Source organism: Danio rerio, chromosome 4, assembly GCF_049306965.1.
Source record: "Danio rerio strain Tuebingen ecotype United States chromosome 4, GRCz12tu, whole genome shotgun sequence".
Classification (NCBI taxonomy): Eukaryota; Metazoa; Chordata; class Actinopteri; order Cypriniformes; family Danionidae; genus Danio; species Danio rerio.
Window position 1 is genome coordinate 46,704,787 of NC_133179.1, and position 26,271 is coordinate 46,731,057.

A 26,271-nucleotide genomic window follows, 5' to 3' on the forward strand; every position below is an offset into this window, starting at 1 on the left:
GATGATCCGTTTCATTTTGTATGATTAGGTTGTCTGCATACAAATGTTCCATAAATCCCAATAAACCTGATTTAATAAATTTTTGTACTCTGCACTTGTTTTTATGTTGGATTAATAAATGTGGACTGTTGCACCTCTGTCTCTCTGCTCTGTGGATTATATTTTTGTCATTTGTCTGTCACCTTGGTACTTGGATTAATTTGTTTTTGCTTTGTTCTTCTACTTTTCTTTTGGATTTCTAATAGATGCTGAACATTTATCCTCTGGCTTTATATGACAAAAAGGTTATTTTACTAGCAGAGGTTTTTATTCAGATGCATTATTTAAAGTTACAAACAGTAAGGACATGTTTTATGCTCAGATATTTGTACTTATCATGGAGTAAGGAAGAATTCAAGTCAGAAAAATATATAACACTGTTCTTGAGTTTCTTGCATATTGTGCCTTTAAAGTATTGTGTAAATATACTAAATACGTGTTCCTAAACAAGTGTGATGAATAATGTAAAACACAAAATACCTTCTGACATATGGTGTTTTCTCTCTAAAGTTTGGTAGACGACCCTCTTTTGAGCAGTCACTCTTCAGAGACACAGAGCTGGACACACATGATCCTGATCTCACACTGAAGACACAAACACACCAGAGGAATAAACTGCAGGACAAACTTCAGCCTCCTTTACAAGAGTTTATCAGCCAAATATGAGTTTATTCAGTTTATTTCAGCACACTCTAAAAGTTGGCTGAAGGTCTGTCTGACCGGATTTGCTACACAGGAATCATGGGTTAACAGATGAGAGATGCGCTGCTTTCTTGTTCTGCACAATTTCAGCTTCACTGAAAAACACATTTGTCCCTAAAACCTGTTGAGTAAAAAAACTCACAACAGAAACCAGATGAGGAAATATATATATATATTAGGGATGTAACGGTATCAGAATTTCACGGTACGGTAATACCTCGGTATGAATGTCACGGTACGGTATTTATTGAATCATTTACAGGAAAAACAAAACTTATAAAAAATATTCCAAAAAAGTGTCAATGACATACAAATTAGCCATCTATCTGTAAGCTTTGAAACAGGAACTTCAATTTTAATAACTAAAAAATATTAAACCATGTAAAAAAATAAAGTTTTAATGTAGTATTGTTGAAAACTCATCACATTCAACATTTAATCACTCACTCACTTAGATAGAGATGGGTTTTAAGGAAAACTATCATATAACAATAAACTGGTAAAAGCTGGTATTTCTGGGCATTTACAATGTCCCCTGCAACAGAAAAAAACCCTCTCATTTAGGACTGAGGTTTCTGGGACCAAGATATGACTTGGCCCAGGTTGACAGCAGTGGGTAACGTTGTGAATTGTCTTTCCCCCACTTGAGAGGACAAGCCATGAGTGAGATAGAGGTCTCTTTGCGGTACAAGTCAATGTCTGCATCAATCTGAACAGTGTGCTGTGTTTCTGCAGTCCCCATGACTGTTATTAGTCGTATTCCCTAACTTGCAGGCACGTGCACATACAGGGCTCAACCTGTGCAGTGCACATGCCCTTTTTAGTCTTGGATAGAAAGTGCCCTTCCAAAATGATCAAAAGTGCCCCCGCGACGTGACACACCCTCCGTCCCGCCCTTCAGTAGGCACACGACAACACCGCTCTTGAGTATGCGCGCTCAACCCCCCCCTCCCGGCTTTACAGTACGCGCGCGACAACACCGCTATTCAGTACGCGCAACACCCGTTTTAGGTTCGATCATTTCCAGCTCCTCTCCTCTATAAGCACAAGCTGTTCTGGTAAATGACACCAGGAGCCTGTTTCAGAAAGGAGGTTAACTGAAAACTCAGAGTATTTTAACCCTGAAATGAGAGAAACTCTGGGTTTTCCGTTTCAAAATGGCAGGTTTGTTAAACTAGAGAAATCAGGGTAAGTCAAGCCTGTTTCTGAAAGAGAGTTAACTTTAACTCAGAGTCAGTTACTGTGGTAACTTACTCTGTGAATCTAACCTGGTCAGAAGCAGGTTTTATTCTCTAAACTCAGAGTTTCTGTCTGTCTCCTCCCCTTTTTTTAAAGATGAAGCGATATTTCTCGCCTTAGCCTTACGTTTCCACCCACCTATTTTAATGCTCATTTTGGATACGTGCATAAAAACGATTGACGGAAACGTCATGATGCACATAACTTTTTAAAATATGCATAAAAAACGCACATAACTGAGTAGGATAAACTTTTATTCGATAGAAAATATGAGCATAAACTACGATGGAAACACTTTTACTGAACAAATTACAGTATGTACATTAAAAAAAGATCATGATCATATGATAATGAAAACGTGTGTAAATGAACAAACCAGCAGGCTGAGCACACTGTAACATGTCTTAAATATTGTTTTAGTCATTCTAAAATGCCTTAACTGTTTCAGTATTAGTGTATATTATTAATTACCTCCGAACGTCTGGTGCGTGTCAAGAGTCTCCGCGTCTCATTGCATCAGATGCCCCCACGTGTTCATTGTGTTTCAGCATTGTCTTCTGACATCGAGGCACAAGTACATTAATTAGGCTAAATAAAGAATTAATTGACGCAGCTTCTTCTACCACAGTAAATTCTGTTTTTACTGTTGATATTTGGTGCCAGTTTAATCAGGAAGTGACAATTTTTTTCTCCTTGACTCGTTGGATGGAATTTTATTCGCATATTTTATGCAATATTCCAGTTTTGCACATAAATTTATGTAATATATTTGGATGGAAACATAGCTATTGCCTACATTTTAGTCACACACAGAAGAACTGTACGAGAATGGCTTATGCTTTTTTAATAAATAATTAAATTGAATTCACCTTCGATATGCACTGTAACTAGATTAATGGGATTATTATTCTTTCTAAAAATTATTTTTAGTACTGCTTACCTTCTAAATGTTATATTAACCTCTATCACTTGATCAATAAAAAAGGCAGACACACAAGTGCACTGTTAAATCATTTAAAACTAATAAATGTATAAAAAAAGTTTAGAAAAAAATATATAAATGTCACAAATTACATTACTTATTTTATTATACTTAAATATTTAAATACTTAAAAAGTTAAATTAGGCATTATCTTGAGCAGCTGTTTTCCCACGCTAACTGGTTGATGGCTGCTTCTTTTCAAATATATACACTCATATTTGCTATAACTTTGCATGAGAACATCAAGTTCAGCTGGAGAAAGAAATGGTGATCTCTTTTATAAGATTGCCATAGTCACTCGTCATGTCTGCGCTCCACTGATAATGCCTTTTTATAGTCACGGTGCGCGCGCTTAACTCTGAGTTGGTCTACTCGAAGTTGATTGACCCAACTCAGATCAGCTGTTCTGAAACCGAAAGTTCAAGTTTAAACTCTGAGTTGTTTGAACCTCCTTACTGAAACAGGCCCCAGATCAAGCTGTTTGTAACCTAGAATGATCTAAACCAACCTTTATGAAACTGAGAGCTATTTCTTGGGTACCGATCAATGTGAAGGGCTACCAGTTTGATAAACACTTCTCAAATAACAAATTTCAACAATGATTTAACAGGGTAGGAAATACCCTGTATTTAATGTATCAATGCGCCACACTTTATTTTTATATATCTCTGCAAATATTAACATTTTTTAAATGATTACTTCTATATTAGATGGAGCTTACTGGTAAGTTGCGCTATGGTGAGCTATTTTTAGAACAGGCCTGCGGGCAACACATGTGATCCTCGCGGATTACCTGGTGCCCGCGGGCCCCATGTTGGTGACCCCTGATCTAAACACATGTCCTGAAGCTGTAAACTGAAGCTTTGTTCATCATTTGATCAGGCAATAGCAACACAAATAAGTGCATTGTTGTTGGTCTTTGTTCTTCAGAGAAAGTGTTGAAATAATGGTTTAAAAACAGAGTCAATACATAGAGGTAAAGTTGGTTTTGTATTTGCACATTCGGACTTTCCCCGTAATAATATCATTTCATAAAAGTATTACTTGAAAACTCTAAACAGCGAAATCATATAAGCAGCCAATGACTATCAAAGTACAACATTGTCCACAGTCAAATAAACAGTGTTAATGTTGTTTTCAAGTCATACTTGCATGCTAATTCTGATTGATTGAATATTCAAAGTAACATGGTAAACAATATAGAGACTTCTAAATGAATGAATGTGCGAATATAAAACCAACTTTACCTCTATAGTCAATACCTGTGTTTCTCTGAGAGAGAGTCCTTTACTCGCTCCTCTGCCATACTGCAACTAAAACACCAATGCAGACATTAGCAGAGCTTTGAGGAAACAATCAGCCGCTGACCATCACCTGGAGATGACAATATACTGAGATGAAGAACAGCACACTTTATAGCAATCAATGCTCACTGCACTAACAAGCACTCACTGAAACGGGCCACATGATGAGGGATACAACAATCGGAGTTTCAGTCATTTCACAGCATTCACAGCAGATAAATATTTTACTGGATATATATATATATATATATATATATATATATATATATATATATATATATATATATATATATATATATATATATATATATGTGTGTGTGTATATATATATATATATATACACACATATATATGTGTGTGTGTGTGTGTATATATATATATATATATATATATATATATATATATACACACACACACACACGATAAAGATTTTTGGCAGTGTCCTTAAATGACCGTGTATTACTCTGTGTTTAAGGCTTTGAGTTTCAGGATCAGACAGACATTTAAATCACGCTTACATCTATAAAATCTCTTCATCATTTCCACAAATGACGCTAATGTTAAAAGTATTAAACTTACATGCAGAAGTACAGACGCTCTTGTACAGCAGACCAGGAACACTTTGACACTTTCGGTTTGTCAACTAATTTCCAGTGCGTCTTCTTCTGAATTATTTAGCGGTTGTCAAACTTATATGCGCTTTACCGCCTACTACTGGACTGGATATGGAACAGCCGCCTGAAATAGAGGGACACCAGAAAAAAAAATACACCATATAACCAAAATGAATAAATTACTGTACAAATAAACAAATTCCTGTTCAAAATTTAATTTCGTTCTACCAGACCAGTTTCTTTCAAAAATTAATTGTAGCCTGTTTCCCTCAATCTTGATGCTAGTAATTTTCATAGTAAGTACATAGTAAATGTAAGATTGTGTTTAATAAATACATTTCTTTTGTATTCATAAGCTTTACATCTATGTGTTGCACTGTTTCAGGTTGAATGAAATGTGAACATAAACCATATGAGTGCTACCCAATAAATGCACTTTTGTTAAGTCCTCCAATTCTTAGACAGTTATGATTATTTCCTCCCAACAAATTTTCTCCATTTCTCTTCCTTAACAGATTTTCTTTTGTATTGTATAAAAAGTCATTTATATCCCTGTTTGCTGCCATATACTCTCTGCATGTATGTTTATTACAGTTTTGACTTCAGCTTTACTCAGGGCTTGACATTAACTTTTTTGATCACCAGCCACTGTGGCTAGTAGATTTCCAACATTACTAGCCACTCGCCATTTTCACTAGCCTCACTTTTATTGTTGGGAAAATATATTTTATATGCATAAATTGGAATTTGACATGCTAAAATGCTTGATTTAGATGTTGTGTTATGTCCACATGCCTTCTCATTCATTTAACTTTTTGTGTGTATTGTTTATTAGCTTTCTCAGTGCGCATGAGCAAATGGGTTGTGTCACAATGCAGTCAGTTTTTATTACATGAATTTTCAGGGCTCAAAATTAAGGATTTACCAAATTTATCTCTAACTACACCAAATAAGTATTTCTTAGCCACAATTTTTAGAGTGTCAAAACAAGGAAAATATAGCTCTATAGGTGCACTTTTTAATTCAACAAAACTTTTCTTTAAAAAAACATTGCAATAAAAAAAAATAATTATTGTGTAACAGAAATTAGCTAATTTTATGAATATTAATAATCAACAATAACGGTTTATTCTTAATTATTAATATTCCGGCTTAAGCTTCGGTCAATTTGGTCAAACAAACATATGATTGTATATGATCCTGCCCGCGCGACCGAGGGGACTCTCAGATTATGAACATTTATTATCAACAATAACGAATTATAATTAATCATTAACATTCTGGATTAATTTACTGTTAATTTGACCAAACACAACAAGAGCCGCCGCTCTTCCGAGCGGACACGGTAATGATCTATTTATTTAGAAAAGGGAATTATTGCTACTTCTTGTAAAGTAGATTAATCATTCATAAGTTTTAATCAACTTATAACAGCTAGGCAGGGGAATCTGTGTTTCAGTTACTTTTTCTTGTGAGGCAAACAATACAATTCATTTGATTATAATGGGATTTATAGACTAGTCAGACAGATACGAACAAACGCATGAACATACATCCCAGCTAGAAATTTTACGTTCCTAGAACGTTCTTAGAACGTCCCCATCAGTGTTAAGGACGTTCTGAGAATGTCACAATGTTGAGTTCTTTAAAGGTTTGGAGGACGTTATTTGGGGGACCTTTACAGAACATTCAGAACGTTCTCAGAATGTTTAGGGGACCAAACCTTATTGGAAAATTTGACATTCTCACAACGTTCTCATAATATGCTTGTTGGTGTTAAGGCCGTTGTCTAGTAACGTTCCCATAAGGTCAAGATGTGGAATTCTTTAAAGGTGTGAGGGACGTTATTTTGCAGACCTTCACAGAATGTTATTTTCTTGTCCTGAATGTTAGAGACAGAAAGAGCTCAATCAATAAAATGTTACTAAAATTGGCTTTATTGGCAGAAAACTTAAAGCATTTGTCAAACAATTTAATTTTTAATATGCTGTGTCAGTGTGTGTTTGTGTCGTGTCTCAGTCACGTTCTCTATCCTCCAGTTGTCTTTCTGCTGCCTGAAACAAAGCATAAAATAACAATATTTACAAATAGGTTCACTTACTTTGTATTTTTTTTTACTTTCAGGTGTACACAGTGGTGCTTGAGTCTTATAAATAAATTAAAAATATATTTAGAATTTTAAAAATATACACATATAAATTTCCATATCTACATCCCACTTATCTATTATTGAAGAACTGCCACTCAAATATCTTTTGATAAGAAAACAGTGTTACACACTCCAGTGAAGACATCCATAAGCCAACATAGGTATTTTTGTTTGTGAAGCGCAAACTTTTGTTTCCAAACTACTTCTAAATTCAATTCTAATTTCCAGCAAGCGAATAAATAAGCAATAATATAGAAGTGTGGTCAGAAAACTGAGTTGTTTTTTCACAAGGGGTTTTAATTCGTTTTTGACAGTACAGTGGATATTTTAGGCTATATACTACACTACCTCCTATTAAACGTTGACAAAAAATATTGTCATTAAAAGCTAAAACTTTTATAAACAAAAGCTCAGTACTTTTTCCAGACTCTACACAGTAAAATCATCAGAGTTAAATTTACTCAGTTCAGCAGTTAAAGTTAATAGCCCCTTTCACACAAACAGACCTTTCCGGAAAATTGCCGGCAATTTTCCGGAAAGGTTGTATGTGTGAACAGGTGCTTTTTGAAAATACCGGTAAATTCGTTCTGGCTATTTTCTGGAAAGAGAAGTTGTAACATTTCCGGCAATTTGCCGGAATGCTGCGCTGTGTGAATGCAGAAGGAAGATTGCCGTAATAAGCGCGTGCACGTCTAAAACGTGCTGACGTGAGACGTCTGCTTTAGTCAATCACAACAGTCAGACGCATTTACGTCTGCGCGGTTTGTGAAAATAAAAGCCTTTGAATATTTTTCCAGACACATATAGCTGCTAGAAGTTAGTCAGATCACGTTTATATGTTCTTCTTAATGCCAACTGTGTAAATAATCATCGATGAGATGCTTATGATAAGCCGTTGTTTGTTTACCTTCAAGCTTTGCGTGTGCCTGTGAAACAGCCTGTGAGCACCAGCACACACACATATCATGTACATCTCGACATGCGAAAGTGATCCTGCGAAAGTTGTTCACAATATTGATCATCCACAGAGTTTGTAATGTAGTCAAATGTTTACAAATACAAGCGCAGCCGTTTAAAGCTCATTTGTGGTGAATGATGTCAGAATTTACCGGTATTTTGGAATGGATGTGTGAATGCTCTTTTCCGGAAAATTTCCGTAACGTCCTCGTCTGTGTGAACAGCGCTTTTTTTAATATACCGGTAAAGTCGTTCCGGACATTTTCTGGATATTTACCGGTATCACTGTGTGAAAGGGGCTAATGAGACAGTAGCCCCTTTCACACATACAGACCTTTCGGAAAGGTTGTATGTGTGAACAGGTCCTTTTTGAAAATACCGGTAAATTCGTTCTGGCTATTTTCCGGAAAGAGAAGTTGTAACATTACCAGCAATTTGCCGGAATGCTGCGCTGTGTGAATGCAGAAGGAAGATTGCCGTAATAAGCGCGTGCACGTCTAAAACGTGCTGACGTGAGACGTCTGCTTTAGCCAATCACAACAGTCAGACGCATTTACGTCCGCGCGGTTTGTGAGAATAAAAGCCTTTGAATATTTTTCCAGACACATATAGCTGCTAGAAGTTAGTCAGGTCACGTTTATATGTTCTTCTTAATGCCAACTGTGTAAATAATCATCAAGAGATGCTTATGATAAGTCGTTGTTTGTTTACCTTCAAGCTTTGCGTGTGCCAGTGAAACAGCCTGTGAGCGCCTGCACACGCACATATTATGAACATCTCGACATGAGAAAGTGATCCTGCAAAAGTTGTTCACAATATTGATCATCCACAGAGTTTGTAATGTAGTCAAATGTTTACAAATACAAGCGCAGCCGTTTAAAGCTCATTTGTGGTGAATGATGTCAGAATTTACCGGTATTTTTGGAATGGATGTGTGAATTCTCTTTTCCGGAAAATTTCCGTAACGTCTTCGCCTGTGTGAACAGCGCTTTTTTCAATATACCGGTAAAGTCGTTCCGGAAATTTTCCGGATATTTACCGGTATCACTGTGTGAAAGGGGCTAGTGATGGGGTTAATTAAGTGATGATTGAGCACTGATGATGAACACCTGCCGTTAATAAGCACAAACAGAGATGAGAAACACAAAACTACATCTACCTTCAGTCACAGCCGTATATAAAATAAACTAAATAAAACATCAAATGTTTCAAAATCTCAGCAGAGCATCATTAAGCAACTCCACAAACAGCAGCTTTACTTATTAACAACCTGTTTGGCCTTATTTCTGCCACACTCTACAAAATTACATATAGATAACATTAATAATTAACTAAGTAAATGTTTACAACAGCAATAAAAAAAAAAAATAAAAACACTTTTTTGTGTTTAAGCTGTCACCATTGAGGAGAACAGTAGCTGCTTTACTTGGACTCTGACTCGATTGCTATTGTTAGTTTCTCTTTGCTTGCCAAATAGTGTATTGTGGCAAATATTGTATAAAGAGAGCAATTGTGCTCTGGATAATTGACTCTGTGGTGGTTTAGTCACTGGTCAAATCAGTAAAATTGGGTTTGACCTATTAAGTTTAAATAATGTTGTATCACAAAAGCGGCACTGTATTAAGAAAATGGAGCTCACCAATCCTTTTATCAGATCAAAAAACACATTGAACATCTGAGACACTTAAAACACACAGACATAAAGAATCAGAGTATGCTTCTCAACTATGGTGAGTTTTTTTTTTTTTCCCCACAGTGCATGCTGGGAACTATGGATGAATGTTGTATGATTGTCTTACCATGCACTGCAGCCAAAAAATAAATAAAACTCTAACCACTGTTGAGATAGATACGCTGATCATTGATGTCTGTGTCTCTGAATTGATTCAGATGCTCAATGTGTTTCAATAAATATATAATCACAGCTGAGGCCAGTTCTCCTGAATTTAGCTTCTTATGTGATATACCATCATTTAAACATAATCTCCTATACAGTTACTCATGTCAGAGTAAGAATCAATACTGGATCAGTCAACTTAACCACATTTGCTTTCATAATTCGTGTCCTAGCAAGTAAAGAAAAATTTTACATTAGAAATCGAGTGCAAGTAAATCAACCACTTTTCTCCACAATGGTGACATCAGGGGAAAAAAAACTTTTTTTTTTTTTTTGTAAAATGTAAAGAACTAAAACAGTTAATTCTCAATAAATCTCATATGGACTTTTGTGAACATCTGACAGAAATAAAGTCAATCAGGTAAGCATAAGCAAACAGCAGGTGTTCATCATCAGTGCTCAATCATCACTTAATTAACCCCATCATTGTCTCATTAACTTTAACTCTGCTGCTGAGTAAATTTTGCTCAATTTAGAGAGGGATCAAATATTGTCAGAACTGAGTAAATTTTGCTCTGAGGATTTTGCTATGCAACCATAACTATAAAATAAATATTCAACACAAATGTCAATTACCAGTAAGGAAAGAAACAGTTGGAACAGTTAGGAACAGTTGTATGTAATATCCGAGTGCTTTTAAGGACTAAACTTACCTGAAATTGGCGAAAGCAGCCGCACAAGCAGCTTTGTTGACAGGCAGAATGAGTGCCGTTGTTTAGGGATTTAGGGAATTGACTTTAAAAGAGTCGATTCCTCAATGGACCTAGTGCTGGAATTGACTTGAAGACAGGAATCGACTCCCAGAAACGAGTATGTTTTTTTTTTTTTCAAACTCTCCAGAATAAGGCAGTTACACGCTACACTACAGTTATGATGCTCATTCTTGAGCACGATGAACATAGAAGACACGTTTTACGCGTTTGCTTTTAAAATTTGAGACCACCAGCACTAGCTATTAGAATTAGTGCTGCGGGAGTGCTCTTGGTAACGTTATTATGTGACCATAGAATGACCAAAACAGAACGTCCTCCTCAAGTCATATTGGAAACGTTGTTATATTACTAAAGGAGGACCATATGAAAACGTTCTGTTAATGTTAGAAAGGTTGTCTTTGTAACGTTATTATGTGACCATAAAATAACCAAAACAAAACGTCCTCCTGAAGTCATACTGGGAACGTTATTTTATGACTAAAAGAGAACGTTTTAAGAACGTCCCTAATGTTCTGTAAAGGTTCGGGACTTTCATTAACTTTAGGGAACTTTCAGGGAACATTGCGAGAACGTCGCCTCCTACCTGGGATAAAACATAGAACAAAGTTAAACCACGTGGAGATAGGCTATACGGGTCTATAGAACATGTAACAACAAAGAGAAATAGTAAAGCGAGGAAATAGAGATTTCAGATAAAGAGTGACAAAACTTTCAGTTCCACACGCACCATTAAGGATCACCAATATTATAAAAACAAAAACACCTTTTTGGGTAAAAGGGGCACAGCTTAATCGCATAACTAAAAATACCTGGACTTTAATGTCTGGGGTCTCTCCCTTTATGCTTCCGTCGTTATGAAACTCCTTTGATGTCCTTAATGCGTTGAGTTTGCAATACAGTTCGGAGGAACGCGATCGCAAACTTTAAACTGAGTTTACTTTGCCAGAAAATAAGAAATCGTGGCTGGAAAGTCCATGCGGCATAGAAGAGCCGCTTGCCCCTCAAAGGGCCCACCTTTGGTGAGTTCTTTGTTCGGACTTCTCTGTAGATGTTGGGGGTCAGACTGGTTATACCGGCGGGTCATGTGACAACCCGTTCAGCATTCTTGATCAATGATTTAAGGGGCAAAGTTTGAACACGAAACCTTTCTTTGTCTCGAGGCTGCTCATATGCAAATTTGAATGTCCGCCTGCAGCCTGAGAATGATCTTTATTTCAGGGCATTAAAGAATGCAGGCCGTACAGGTTATTATCATGCTCTATGCATCATTTGTTGTAAAATGTCGAGGGCATTCTAACAACACCAAACACTCCACAAGTACATCAACATAATTTTACATCAACATAATTCCCACACTTGCATCATTGATGCTTTTAAAAGGCCTGAAAGTACAAATGTGTATAGTCTATATGAGGAATTGTACACATTACAAAAGTCAAGTGTAATTAAACAAGAGATTTGGGTTCTAAATGTCTTTGTTTAGAAGGAATGTCTTTTGTCTGTGAGCAGAAGGCTGACTAGAGATGGGTTTTTCCTCTCTTATCTGCCATGTTCTTTTGAAGTCGGCAGAGAGTGGTTTAGGACAGTTCTGTGAAGTGTCCCAAACTTGTTACTTGTCAGCAGGGATATTCTAGGCCAGACTTTACGTCACCGAGTGATCTGAATTGTCCTGAAAATTGAACCCAGACCATTTACATGGAATGTTAAATGGAATGTTTACCTCCAGAATACATGTTACAATATATGTTACCAGTTATGTTAAAATTGTCATGTCTCTAAAATACTTGTGAGAAAAGATAAACTATCTAATGCTGTTACTGCATTATTTCCTTTTCTTTGTTCAATCCATTGTAAACCTACTGTAATATTATTTCTATCAATTCTACTGCATATGCTGATATTAGGCAGCACAGTGGGTTGCACTATCGCTTCACAGCAAGAAGATCGCTGGTTCAAGCCTCAGCTGGGTCAGTTAGCGTTTCTGTGTAAAATTTGCATGTTCTGTCCATGTTCGTGTGGGTTTCCCTTCGGGGAGCCCAAAAACATGCGGTACAGGTGAGTTGGGTGAGCTAAATTGGCCCTAGTGTATGAGTGTGTATGGATGTTTCCCAGTGATAGGTTGCAGCTGGAAGGACATCTGCTGTATTAAATCATATGCTGTAAAAGTTGGCAGTTTTTTCCGCTGTGGCGACCCCAGATTAATAAAGGGACTAAGCTGATAGACACTGATATGTGCCTGTTGTTGTTCTTTTTACTGATGTTTGCTTTAGTTTTAGGAATGTATACTGTAGCACCTGTACAACTATTTTTTGGATTTTTTGAACCATCTGTAAAAATATGTTATTAGGGTAAAGTGATAGTATAGTTTTTAACTACACAACATACAGGCATTAGCTCAGATTTCCATTTGCTAAATCCATTTACTTCTTGTAGGTTCAGATAAACTGAATAGATAAACTGAAAATTTAAAGACTTTAAAAGAAACAGATGATGACTGAATTAGTTTAATAAACACTGAAAAGTGTTTCACTGACTATATGTAAACAAATACATCTATTTCACATTTAATGTATACATTTTTAATATTCATTTGTTTTTTCAACAATGTAAAATTTAACGTTTCATCTTATTGTCGGCGACGTGGTAGCGCAGTGGATAACACGATCACCTCACAGCAAGAAGGTCACTGGTTTGAGCCTCGGCTGGATCAGTTGGCGTTTCTGTGTGGAGTTTGCATGTTCTCCCCGTGTTGGCGTAGGTTTCCTCTGGGTGCTCCAGTTTCCCCTACAGTCCAAACACATGCACTATAGGGGAATTGATGAACTACGTTGGCAGTAGTGTATGAGTGTGTGTGAGTGTGAATGAGTGTGTATGGGTGTTTCCCAGTGATTGGTTGCGGCTGGAAGGCCATCCGCTACATAAAATATACACAGCAAATTCATTGGTGTTAAATTTCAAGTGTTGAGGTAATTCAGAGTAAAGTGTTAAAATTCTAGAGTTAGATCGGTGTTAGAAGCTGATTTGCCTCCTTGTCACACAGAGTAACAGGTATCTACCTTTGTAGAAAACCCTTGTATTTGAGAAACTAATCAGAGTGTCTGAAATCTCGCCACACCCTCATTCACCTGGCTCTTAAATTAGTCAATTAGTTTAGTCCACTAGACAGAGTGAATCACCACAAATAAGTGAATTCAGACATCTGCTGTTGATCACCTGCTGTTAACAAGCACAATCACTGAAGGAATAAGAAATTGAAGGAAGAAATAAAACTACAGACACAGCCTCACACCAAACCAACTGAATTAAAACAGAGAATTAAACAAATCCATTAAATAACAGCATCAGCAGCTTCACTGATTACAGTTTGACTTCATTTCTTTAAGAATATTTGACAATGAACAGAGGTTTATATTTTTTATTAAAAATATTTCATTTGACCTCACCATCATAGAGATCAGAGGCTGCTTATTTGAGCTCTTGAAGCTTTACTATTCTATCTTAGTGTTTCTGTGACTGTTATAGCTATGTTTCTAAAAGTCATCAGTTATACCAAGAAGAGCCGTGAGAAACTATGCTGTTCATGCTCAACTATTATAAAAATAATATCATATATTCAATAGATTAATTCACTAAAAAAAAAAAAGTGTAAACATATTTGTATAAATGCTGCATGGGACAATACTTCTGACAGTCTGCTGCTCTGCATAGAGGTTAAACAAACAATTAAAGTGTAAATAATAATCAGAGTAGCATGCACTTGAAACCTTTAAGCTCAAACAGCTTTTTATGACACACTGACACCAAGAATCAGGATATGAACCTCAACTGTGGTTGCTAAAAAAAAAAAGCTGCATAGTTCATGCCGCAATGCATGCTGGGTGCCAGCATAGTACAAAGCTCCCAGCATGCATTGCAGCATGAATAAATTATGCAGCTTCATGTTCTTACAATCTCTTTCTTTTCCTTTATTTTGTGTTGTTTTTGGGAGGTAATAGTTCAATAGAGTGTTCTGTTTTGTTTTGGGTTGTTGTTGTTTTTTAATTGATTTTTATGTTTGTCACCATTATTGAGATTCAAAGACTAATTGTTGATGTCTGTGTGTTTTTCATTTCTGCCGTAGATCAAACATTATCATTGTAAATGGTAGTTTTTAAATATATTATAAAGTCATTAATTGTTGGAGCTCCAGTGGTTTCATTAATTTATATTATTCATTCATCACACATAATTAATATGATACTAAATTAGAAAACAAGCAGGAAAGGATAGCTTACATATTTAATCTTTTTAGACTGCCACTTTAATTTTCTTTTGGCTTTCCATGCTATATGTATAAATACTGTGATTAGCACTAACTATAGCAGCCAAAATGTAAGACATTTAAAACACGAAGTTGAAGAGCTAAACTAAAGCAGACTCTGTCCTCCATCATGGTGACTTCAAATGAACAACAGAAATTTCATTAAGAGCTTTTGTTCACATGACAGAAATCAAGTCAAAGGTCAGTAATAGGTGAAGCTCCATGATGAGTTGTTTATTGTGATGAGTTTTTTTTAAAGATGTTGAAAAATAAAATAAAAAATTGTGTAATTTGTTTTATTTTTATTGATTATTATTTTATTTAGTTTTATTCTCCATTGATTTCATCTTTGGTTTTGACTGTAATTTGTGTTTTTCTTTCCTTCGGTGATTCTGCTGTTAACAGTTGTTCATCAATAATTCTCAATCCTCCTTTAATTAGACACTTAATTGTCTCATTAACTTCATCACTGTCTGAGTGTTCAGCCCTCTGTAGTGAGGACACTAGTAAGGATTTTGCTCTGGAATTTAAGGCTTACGTGTGTTTGAATGAAAAATACAGACTATGGGATTTGTTTTTAACAGAAATATTCTGGAAAATGAATTTACGAATGTAAAATGTTGAAAACAGCAGATTACTGGCAACCACTGCTGCCAGTATTTTGACATACATTTAACAGATATTTTACACAATAAGAGTTTGCTAATTAACACTCTTTCAAAAGTGTTATTTTAACACTTATAGTGGTTCCCATATAAACACTGAGGGAGTGTTAATTTTAACTCTAAGGTAGTTAAATCTACCAAATCTAAAATTTGCAGTGTGAGTTTGATAAAAAATACAGACTGTTGAATGTGTTTTTAACAGAAATATTCTGTAAACTGAATTTATGAATGTTAAAAACAGCAGATTACTGGCAACCACAGCTGCTTGTATTTTTCCATAATATCAAAAAATGGAAAAAAAAAAAAAAACGAAAAAAACAGCAAAACGTTTTTTTTTGTCACCATTGTGGAGGTTAGTAGCATCTGTGTTCAAGTCCAAGATGAACTGAGAGTATTTGATGCAGGGCTCGAAATTAACTTTTTTACTTGGTAGCACCGGTGCTCCCAACTTCAAATATTTAGGAGTACCAGAAAAAATTTAGGAGCACCCAACAAAAATGAATGAGCACCGCTGAAAATTGTTATTTAAGGGATTTATTGTATTTTAAAACAACATTAATAGGACTGACAAAAACCAGAAACAGCTATCTAACTAATGCTGCGAAGACATTGATATTTGTGTGCAATAATTCCAAAATGAATGTCTAATAATTAGGCCATAGAATATTAATGATGATAAAAAATGACAATAATAGTAACAATGAATTCCATTTCTCATTATGTTACTGCCTTGAATGTGCATGAATGTAGGTTATATGCTATAAAAAGTCTGTTACTTTATGAAAAATAATTGTATAGTTTGCATCAAACAAAAATGAACCATTGCAGTAAGAAATATTTATTTTGTACTGCTGTTTTTATATGCATGTCAATTTAATAAATAATATTTCTGCAACAAAAAAAACAAAAGATTATAATAAATCATTCAATTCAATGATGAAAGGTGCAAAGCAGTCATCAGTAAATAAATAAAAAAATAATATACACCTCAAACAAGAATAGACAAAAGAAAGTAAGTAAAGTCTCACTTCTATCACTCTTTAAAAGTTTTGGTTTCAGTTTTTGTCAATTTAAAGGTTCAGTCTGAGCTGATCTTCATTTTTCTGTGTTAGTGGAAAAGCTGGCAAGTCAGTCGACCCAATTTATGAGCAGGCAGAGCAGGATTCTTGCGCTAACCATCGGCGCAATACCGGTCTTTGTTATGAGCCGCAGTTTCAGTGTAAACTTAGTAAAGGCGAGCTTCTTTGGCGATGATATGTACAGTATTAGATTTGACTTTTAGCGGACATTTGCGCTGAACACGCAGTGAATGCAACGCATGGAGATTCGGGTGCCTTCTCCAAGAAGCGCGTACTTGATTGATCTCAGCTTGCGGATCATTATTCACCACGTGAAGTGTCATGATCGCTTTCATCTGCGCCTCAACTTTAGGTGGGGTTTGCAAACCTGTGTTTTAAGTTTTTACTCTTCAGCCGTTTGCATTTCCCGTGGTCATAAAAGCTCCTTCCCTGTCATCTGACAGCAGAATACCTTGAGTGAGTGACAGCTAATATGAACCAATATAGCAGCAGGGAAGAGTGATTCAGCACGTTTTTACAAAAAACCAAAACAGGTCCCACTACAACCATTATCTGCAGTTGCACTAATGCTCCCAGATATATTATGAGGTCGCATAGATTAATTCTCGGGCACATATGCGACCAAAATGGTCGCAATTTCGAGCCCTGTGATGTTATGCTGCATCTTCTTTTGTTTAAAGATAACTGTGTAGTTACTAATACAGTCAAAATCTGTTTGCATATTGCAATCACACATGAACACATTATTGCATCTATTGACTTTACATTTTTCTGCACTAAGCTATGATTTTGTAAACTGAATTTTTTCACAGAAAGATTCTGGCAACCACAGCTGCTGGTATTTTTTCAGAAATTTAAAAGATATTTTACACACTAAGAGTTTGCTAATTAACACTCTCTTGGTGTTGATAATGTTAACACTTTCAAAAGTGTTATTTTAACACTTATAGTGGTTCCCATATAAACTCTGAGGGAGTGTTAATTTTAACTCCAAGGTAGTTAAATCTACTATCTAAAATTTGCAGTGTATGCTGAATAAGTTGGTGGTTCATTCCGCTTTGGCAACCCCAGATTAATAAAGGGACTAAGGCAAAAAAAAAAAAAAATGTATAAATAAATGAATCCCAATGTCAAGAAATGTGTGTAAATGTGATGATTTAAAAGCATCTCAATTTTGTGTGGTGTGGCATTACTCAGCTGACTGCAATGTCAATAAAGCAGTCCAGCAAAATGACAAAGAAAGATGCTCCTGATTGATCCTCATGCAGTATTAAAAATGCTGATTGGCTCACAGAAAGAACCTTATAGAGCCAAGCTAAAGTTTGACTTTGTAGATAAACCTTTTTGGTTTTGTTTTTTTAAATAAAAGTCTTAAAATGGAAAGAACTTATAACAAAAAAAAAAAAGTAAATAAGTTCTTATTTAATAATAATATGTCAATAACTTGTCATGATAAAATGTCAGATAGAACCTTATAATTCTAAGGTGATGAACTGTTAATTTACTTATATTTGTAAACATGTATAATTGTTGGTAATTTAGATAGCAATAAATTCTAATAGTGCTATAATTGTCACTTTCACAAATGTGTTAATTGCACAAGGTAAAAAGAGTAAGTACACAAATTGTGATTGTTTAAAAGAATGTAACAGTTTATTATCTGTGTTATATTTAAAAATAAAGAAATTCTTATCAAAAAAGTGATTGTATTACTTTTACAAATAGTCAACTCTATTTTTCATACAAATCTAAATGGACAAATTTCAAATAATGTTTTTGCTGAGATGGCCAGTCAATTTGAGAAAACTCAAAAATTATATTGTATACTACATTAAAATTTGAGAAAGTTTTGAGTTATGAATATGCAATGACGTCATCACGCAAAGTAATATGTAAATAAGAACCTATTCATTGTGCATCTGGATGTAATGTTTTAATATAATATAATAGACAGCGCCTCAGAGAGTAGAGACATAACGGGCTTACGCTTATCAGATACTACATGATGACATTACTGATATGCAAATTAGTGTGTGACATCATCTGGCAACATTTAGCTACTTTTCAAGCAGGCTTTAGCTACTTTTCATTGGAAATAGTTGGCAACAGGTTCTTTCCAAAGGCAACTGGCAGACCGCTCGGCATTAAGCCAGATGTATAGGACGGGATCATAATAATTATAATAATAATACCTTTTATTTTAGGCGCCTTTCAAAGCACTCAAGAAAATCTTACAGCAGATTACAAGTACATCATAAAAATACAAGCAGTAAAAATTACATTAAATTAAACCAGCAAATCATTAAAAGCTATCCTAAACAAAAACGTCTTTATCTGAGATTTAAAATTGGAAATAGAGTCCATCTGGCGAATGTGCAAAGGCAGGGAATTCCATAACTTTGGTGCTGTACAACTAAAAGCCCTGCCACCAAATGACTTCATCTTAAAGTGTGGGACAGACAACAGTTCAGAAGAAGATAATCTCAGTGAGCGTGAAGGAGTGTACAAATGAAGAAGATCAGAAAGATAGTGAGGGGCCAGGTTATGAAGAGCTTTGTATGTTAAGAGGAGGATTTTGTGTTGTATACGATAGTGAACAGGAAGCCAGTGCAGGTGAAAGAGAATTGGAGTTAAGTGATCAGAAGTACGCGAGCAGGTAACTATCCTAGGCGCTGAATTCTGAATTAACTGTATTCTATGAAGTTGTTTATCAGGAATACTAGAGAGAAGCGAGTTACAGTAATCAATCCGTGATGTAACCAAAGCATGAACAAGCACTTCAGTACTTTGTTGAGATAGTGAAGGGCGAAGTCTTGCAATGTTACGCAAATGAAAAAAGGCAGAACGGGAGATATTACTAACTTGATAACTAAATGCGAGCATGCCATTCAGTATAACCCCAAGACTATTCAGGTGGGTTGAGAAATTGACTAAGGAGTTATCAACAAAAAGATTTTGAGCCAACCAAAAGGGCTTCGGTTTTACTGGCATTTAACTTTAAGAAATTATTAGTCATCCATGTATTAATCTCATTTAGACATTTGGTAAGGTCAGAAGTGGGGTGTGATGTTGTAGGTTTTGTGGAGATATAAACTTGTGTATCATCTGCATAAAAAGGAAAATGTTTGCCAAAAGAACGAAATATATGACCTAAAGGTAGGATATAAATAATAAATAAAAGTGGCCCCAATACTGACCCTTGAGAAACACCATGAAGGACTGAAACAGGATCGGAGCGTCTATTCTTTATCTGCACAAACTGTTTTCTGTCACTTAAATAGGAAGAGAACCAGCAAAGTGCGTTGTCAGCTATTCCTATAGAAGCCAGTCTTTCCAATAATAGTGAATGACTAATAGTATCGAAAGCCGCAGTAATATCTAAAAGAATAAGTATGGACAGGTAACCAGAATCAGCAGCTAAAAGAAGATCATTTACAACCTTAGTGAGGGCTGTTTCTGTGCTGTGTTTAGGGCGAAACCCAGATTGAAAGTGCTCATAGATGTTATTAGTAAGCAGATGTGAGTGAAGTTGAGCTGCTACTGTTCTTTCCAGTATTTTTGAAACAAACGGAAGGTTGGCAATTGGCCTAAAATTGTTTAGGTCATTAGTATCAGCCCCAGTCTTTTTGAGTATTGGAGTGATAGAGGCCATTTTTAAAGATGAAGGAACAGTAGCAGTTGATAGTAAAGAACACACTATAGATGTAATAAAAGAGGATAGTGAATTAATGCAAGACTTAACTAAAACAGTAGGTAGGGGATCAAGTGAGCAGGTAGAGGTCTTAGACTTCATGATCTCCCTAGTAATAAAATCAACTGAGGGCAGTTCAAAATTAGAGAAAATACTTACTGACCCGCTAATATGGCTATAATCATACTGAAAATTGGGAGCAATCAAAACAGAATTAAGCAATTCATGATGAATATGATCAGTCTTAGCATGGAGAAATTTAGAGTAGGGAACACACTGAATAGGATCAAGGGAAACAGAATCATGTGGTTTCAACAATTTGGCAACAATACTGAACAAAGTTCTTGTATTTGAGTGTCCACTGGTGATGAGATTTGAGTAGAATGTTGATTTTGCTCTTTCTATTGCAGCCTTGTAAGAAGCAAGATGCTCAGAATACATCTGCTTATGGACTTCTAGACCAGTTTTATTCCAGAGTCTCTCCAGGCGATGACCTAGAGCTTTTTGATGACGAAGTTCAGGAGTAAACCATGGAGAGGGATCGGTATAAGATACAATGCGGGTTCTTAGAGGAGCCACAGTGTCTAATATTTGAGACAAGCTATTGTTATAAAAATTTACCAAGTCAGAAGTAGAAGTGGACAGACACTGGTTTACAGAATAATCAATCATTCCTTCCAGGACATGATGGTCAATGTTCTTAATATTTCGAAATGAGACAGAGCGTAGATGTTTAACTCTTCCCAAAGAAAGAGAAACATTAAAAAATACAGATTTATGATCTGAGATTAAGTGATCAGTTGAAGATATATTATTAGGGACAACACCAGAACAACATACTAGATCAAGAATATGCCCCTTAGAGTGTGTTGGAAAGTGGACATACTGCACAAGGTCAGCACTGTCCAGGACCAGTTTGAAATCATTATACTGAGTGTTGGCAGTGTTATCATGAATGAATATTAAAATCTCCCATCAACATAATGTTCGGAGATAAAGTACACACGTGTTAAAAGCTCATTAAAAAAAGATATTCAATGCAGATACCTTTGGTGGTCTATAGACTATAACTAGAACAGTAGGAGTCAAATCATCCGCATGTCTAGCAGGTATATAAGGTTTCCATACCATGCAGTCCATACCATCCGGCCTACCTCCGATAGGAGCACCTCCAATTCACATTCTGTGAAGTTTCTGTTCCTGCTCACATGCTTTTGCCATTCCTTTTTTGTTTGTTTTTTGCTTAAGTAGAGTCATATTTATTAGGAGGAGGAGAAGGCAGGGAGGGGTTTTGCACTTGTGCATGTGTGCTCAGTTTTTTACGTTAATTCGGATGTACAAAGAGAATATACGTGGGATTCGGCGCAGTGTTTCAAACATCTGAACTGCGTATGCACATTTACAGCTTTGTGCGTACGCAATGTTTTAGTATGAATTCAACGCAAGTCTTTGTACATAAGGCCCCAGGATGCCTGACTTTAACTGCAGTTCGGCAGTTTCACTTTAACTCATGAACATTTCATTCATGCTGCTGAGAGAAACTGCGGTATTAAGGCACAAATAAGGAGTAAGGACTGGTGAGAGTGTTATGGAATTTAATAATGCATGCCAAATGGGAAAAAGAAAACTTCCGCATTTCACAATGTGTGTGTGTGTGGTCCTTTACTGGCAGCCGCATGCATGTGTGGATCTTGTTGGAAAATATGGCCAAAAGTCCTACATGACGGTTGTGGAGAGGTAAGCGTGATCGAACACTCAATGAGGGGGGAGAGCATGCTCAGAGCCTGGCGGCTAATCAGTAGGCCAATCAGAAATAATAATTAACACCCGTTTATTCTAGTGATTGGGCCGGAGAGACACCCTTCTTAAGGTGAAGAGAAGGAGCAGCCAGGAGAGAGGAGAGCACACACACACACACGAACACAGCTTCATGCGTTTTGTGCATTTATAAAAAATAAAGAAACTTCTACTTACCTTATATCGCCGACCTGGTCTTCTTCCCACACAACAACAAATTTTACTACAACAGTGTTTACTGATCATGGTGTTTACTTCAATAATGCCACTTATAGATGCACACTCCACATGTCTTTATTCCATTTCTGTTTAGTTACGACTTCAGTCGGATTAAGGTGATCAAAAAAATCACTGTTTCGAGTTTATGCAGGCCTACAGTTCAAAATTCATGTTTAACTGAGTAAACAGATAGTAAACATAAATCTTATGGAAAATAATTTATTTTCATCACCAATTATCATAGTAGAACAGTTTCCCAAGCAGTTTGTGATGCATTTTGGAATTTTTGGTCTAATGTGCCACCTGGCTTGAGAAACCCGTTCTCACAGACTTATTATTTGGGTAGCACACATATTCGGCAGGATTCAAATGAGCCATTTTAATCTAGATTAATCTCAATTAATTCCTAAATCCTAAAATCACCCCTGTTAACAGATGTCATGCTATACCTTTTGGTGTTTCATTTTTCCCTTACTTTAATTGTGTTGTCAAATAAAAAGTCTAGTATCCAATTATATACTCAACCCCATCTCTAATTTCTAATTCTAATTAAAATCTAATTTATTTAATTTATAAGAAGACTCTTTATTCAAAACATATTATATATTTTTTTCAATATTAAAAACACAGCTGTTACCCTTTATTTGTTTGTGCTTTCACAATTTCTGACTCAAGACATAAAATTACATCCATGGCACTTCTTACCTTTCAGAATGCACTTTGATATGGATAAAGCATATGTCAATTGATCCATTACCATTCTTTTATTTTCCCCAGCGGGATGTTAATGCAAATGGCGACCTAGCCATATGTGCAATATGGGCCTTCTAATTGTAGGGGTATTTTAAAGAGCGATAAATGAGCATATACCACTTTTTTTTAATTTTGAGACTCTTTGAACTTACCTAAGCTATATAAAGGGGTTGGACAATGAAACAGAAAAGTGTGTGTGTGTGTGTGTGTGTGTGTGTGTGTGTGTGTGTGTGTGTGTGTGTGTGTGTGTGTGTGCATTGTTGTATCATAACTCTGATACATGGCACTGCCTTCAGGATACAGTGTTTGAACCATTGGGTGCACATGGTCCTCCAGAATGATTCGGTAGTCATTGGCAGTGAAGCGCCCATCTTAGATCTGGTTTAACTTTGCTTTAGATTTCATGACTTCAATGTTTTGCGTATGTTTAGAGTTATATTTTATGCTGAATGAGCTAACATTATCAAGTCAGCCTGATATTGAAGAGTATAAACACTTTTCAGGAATTAAAGAAAAAAGTTTTGTGACTATTTAAACTGTGTTTGAGGCTTTGAGCTTCAGGATCAGACAGACATTTAAATTACACTTAAACATATAAAATCCCTTTATAATTTCCACAAATAAGGGTAATGGTAGAAGTATTAAACTTACATGCAGAAGTACAGATGCTCTTGTGCAGCAGGAACACATTCTGAGCTCTTTGACTTTCGGTTAAATGCGTTTCATTTCCACTGGAGGAAGGAAGTATGATGTATCACCAACTGGTTATGCCAACTGGTGGACTTGTATGTTCTTAAGTAAATGAATAAATAAAAATAAATAAATAAAACAGTAATTAAATTTTTTTTGTGTATTTGGGAGCATTTGTATAAGTGCATATTATTGTTGCTGTGCATCCTGTTTTAATGTGTCTATAATGGCTCACCATATATGTGAGATGTGTGATGATAAAGCTGCAGTCACTGCATTCTGTGGTCAGCCTACATGAAACTACTGCCTGGAAACCAACAAATTTATTACGTGTCACAGTGCATCTTGATCCACAAGTGAAGGGGATTTCATTGTGTCTTGGTGAATTTCTGATGATTTTATTACTCTCATTTATATGCTTATTTGAGTGATTTTAAGTATTATTATTTTTATTATTACCCATACCTGTGGCATTATTATCATGTATGTGTGCTTTGGTAAATAAAAGTCACCCTGTGCAAACCCAGGTAAAAAAAAAAAGTGCACTTGTTGTAACCCTGAAACAGGGGAGAGAATTATTAAAAAATACCAGGCACACTCTGCGATGTTTCTCCTCTACTAACCTTATGCGTAATCATTTTTTTTGTTTACTAAATAAAATAAACATTCTTCAAAACAGAATCATTATCATCTTAATGTCACACAATTTCCAAAAATTGCTTATTATAGAACCCTTATAAAGTTTTATGCATTTTATCAACATCGGAAACTCACTTATCCTTTTTAATCCGATACTTTAACATAAATAAACTAAAGCCAAATAATTTAAACAACATATAATTACTCTTTTTAAACTATTATTTTAGCTGGAAGCGCATAGTCTTTCTCTATTTATCTATCACTGTAACAGTGCTAATTACTTTCATTTTTCCGAGCAATACACACATAGAACATTAAATACCAGACTTGAAAATGTGCACGCTAATAATGTTACTGTAATGTGGCCTCGTGTTAATCATATTCAAAATGGAGCCCAGAGCTCGTGCTCTTCCAAAACTAAATACTCCTATTAATATTCTCAACAGAATCCGGACAATATCACAATAATATACTCTTTTAACGCTGTCAGAACATTAACACATTATATTAAACTGATTAAGAAAACACATACCTGAAACAGGGGGGAGAATTATTAAGAAATACCAGACACACTCTGCGATGTTTCCCCACTGCTAACTTTATGCGTAATGTAGAAAAACCGCGAGCTCTCCCCCTAGTGTTCAATCAAGGCATTACTAATCGATCACCAAGCATATCAGGCCAAATCTGTAGAGTACAGATCAGTATAAAACACAGATTTGCAGGTGTTGAACCCAAGCGGCAACATCCCGCTCTCCCTCGTGAAGCCAATACGGAAGTAACTAAAACTGCAATTCATCGACTCGCCTTGGGGGGCTGGCTCCAGGAAGTGCAGGTCATTTCTGACTGCAATGGGAAATTGGCCTTTTTTACAGCTGATAAAAACATGTTTAAAGCCTGGTACATTTGATGGTTTTAGTGCATATAGCTAGCGTTACCCTTCATGACAACTCTGAGGGGGGTGAATTTTTTTATAACTTTTTCGTTTGGTTTATATTAATGATTTTTTCTTTTGCATAATTAAGGGAGTGGTCACTTGAGTGACAGCCGTGATTGACAGTTTGTCAGCTGCAGCTAGCCCGCGTGGTCGCGTCACGTCTGCTAATTCCGTCTAATGAATATGGCTTCTGCAGTGTTTGTGCTTTAGTTGTACATGGTTTTATGCAGTCTGTTCAATTTGTTGGTTTTATTTCTTACATTTATTAAATAATATGGCTTGTTGTGCAGTTAATTGTACTAACAGACCGTCCAAGACGGGTCTCCATTTTTTCCGGTGAGTGATATTCTAGTACAATGTTAAACATAAATGCATGCAATGATGTCTTAAATAATTAATTATTTAGAACTTTATTTTAAAATTTACTGGATTAAATCCTTCATATTGTGAGTAATGTTAGCTGCAGGCTTAAACCAGAAGATATCTGAAACGATAACGGTAATATGCGCCTGCTTTTCAAAAATAAAGTTGGCTTAATGATTACTAATATTGTACAAACGTGATATTATATTGTACAAACGTGATATTATATTGTAGGAACGTGAAAAGTATATTGTACAAACGTGATATTATATTGTACAAACGTGATATTATATTGTAAGAACGTGATATTATATTGTACAAACGTGATACTATATTGTAAGAACGTGAAAAGTATACTGTACAAACGTAAAATTATATTGTACAAACGTGATATTATATTGTACAAACGTGATATTATATTGTAAGAACGTGATATTATATTGTACAAACGTGATATTATATTGTAAGAACGTGAAAAGTATATTGTACAAACGTAAAATTATATTGTACAAACGTGATATTATATTGTAAGAACGTGATAT

At 35.6% G+C, this 26,271-nt stretch overlaps 2 protein-coding genes across 5 annotated transcripts in view; one reads left to right on the top strand and one right to left on the bottom strand.

Moving 5' to 3' along the window:
- Nucleotides 1-25,064, bottom strand: part of LOC108183562 (NLR family CARD domain-containing protein 3-like) — a 163,499-nt gene extending 138,435 nt beyond the window's left edge. Inside the window, exons 1-6 of the mRNA XM_073947413.1 lie at nt 24,962-25,064; nt 24,026-24,097; nt 23,752-23,892; nt 4,846-5,004; nt 4,225-4,336; nt 520-624 (exon numbers count right to left, since the gene is read on the bottom strand). Coding sequence (XP_073803514.1) covers nt 520-624; nt 4,225-4,268 — 149 coding nt within the window. The 5' untranslated portion in view covers nt 4,269-4,336; nt 4,846-5,004; nt 23,752-23,892; nt 24,026-24,097; nt 24,962-25,064. The remainder of the gene's footprint in view (nt 1-519; nt 625-4,224; nt 4,337-4,845; nt 5,005-23,751; nt 23,893-24,025; nt 24,098-24,961) is intronic.
- The window catches only part of zgc:174653, a 954,986-nt gene that overhangs the window by 459,957 nt on the left and 468,758 nt on the right, over nt 1-26,271 (top strand). The window lies entirely within an intron of this gene.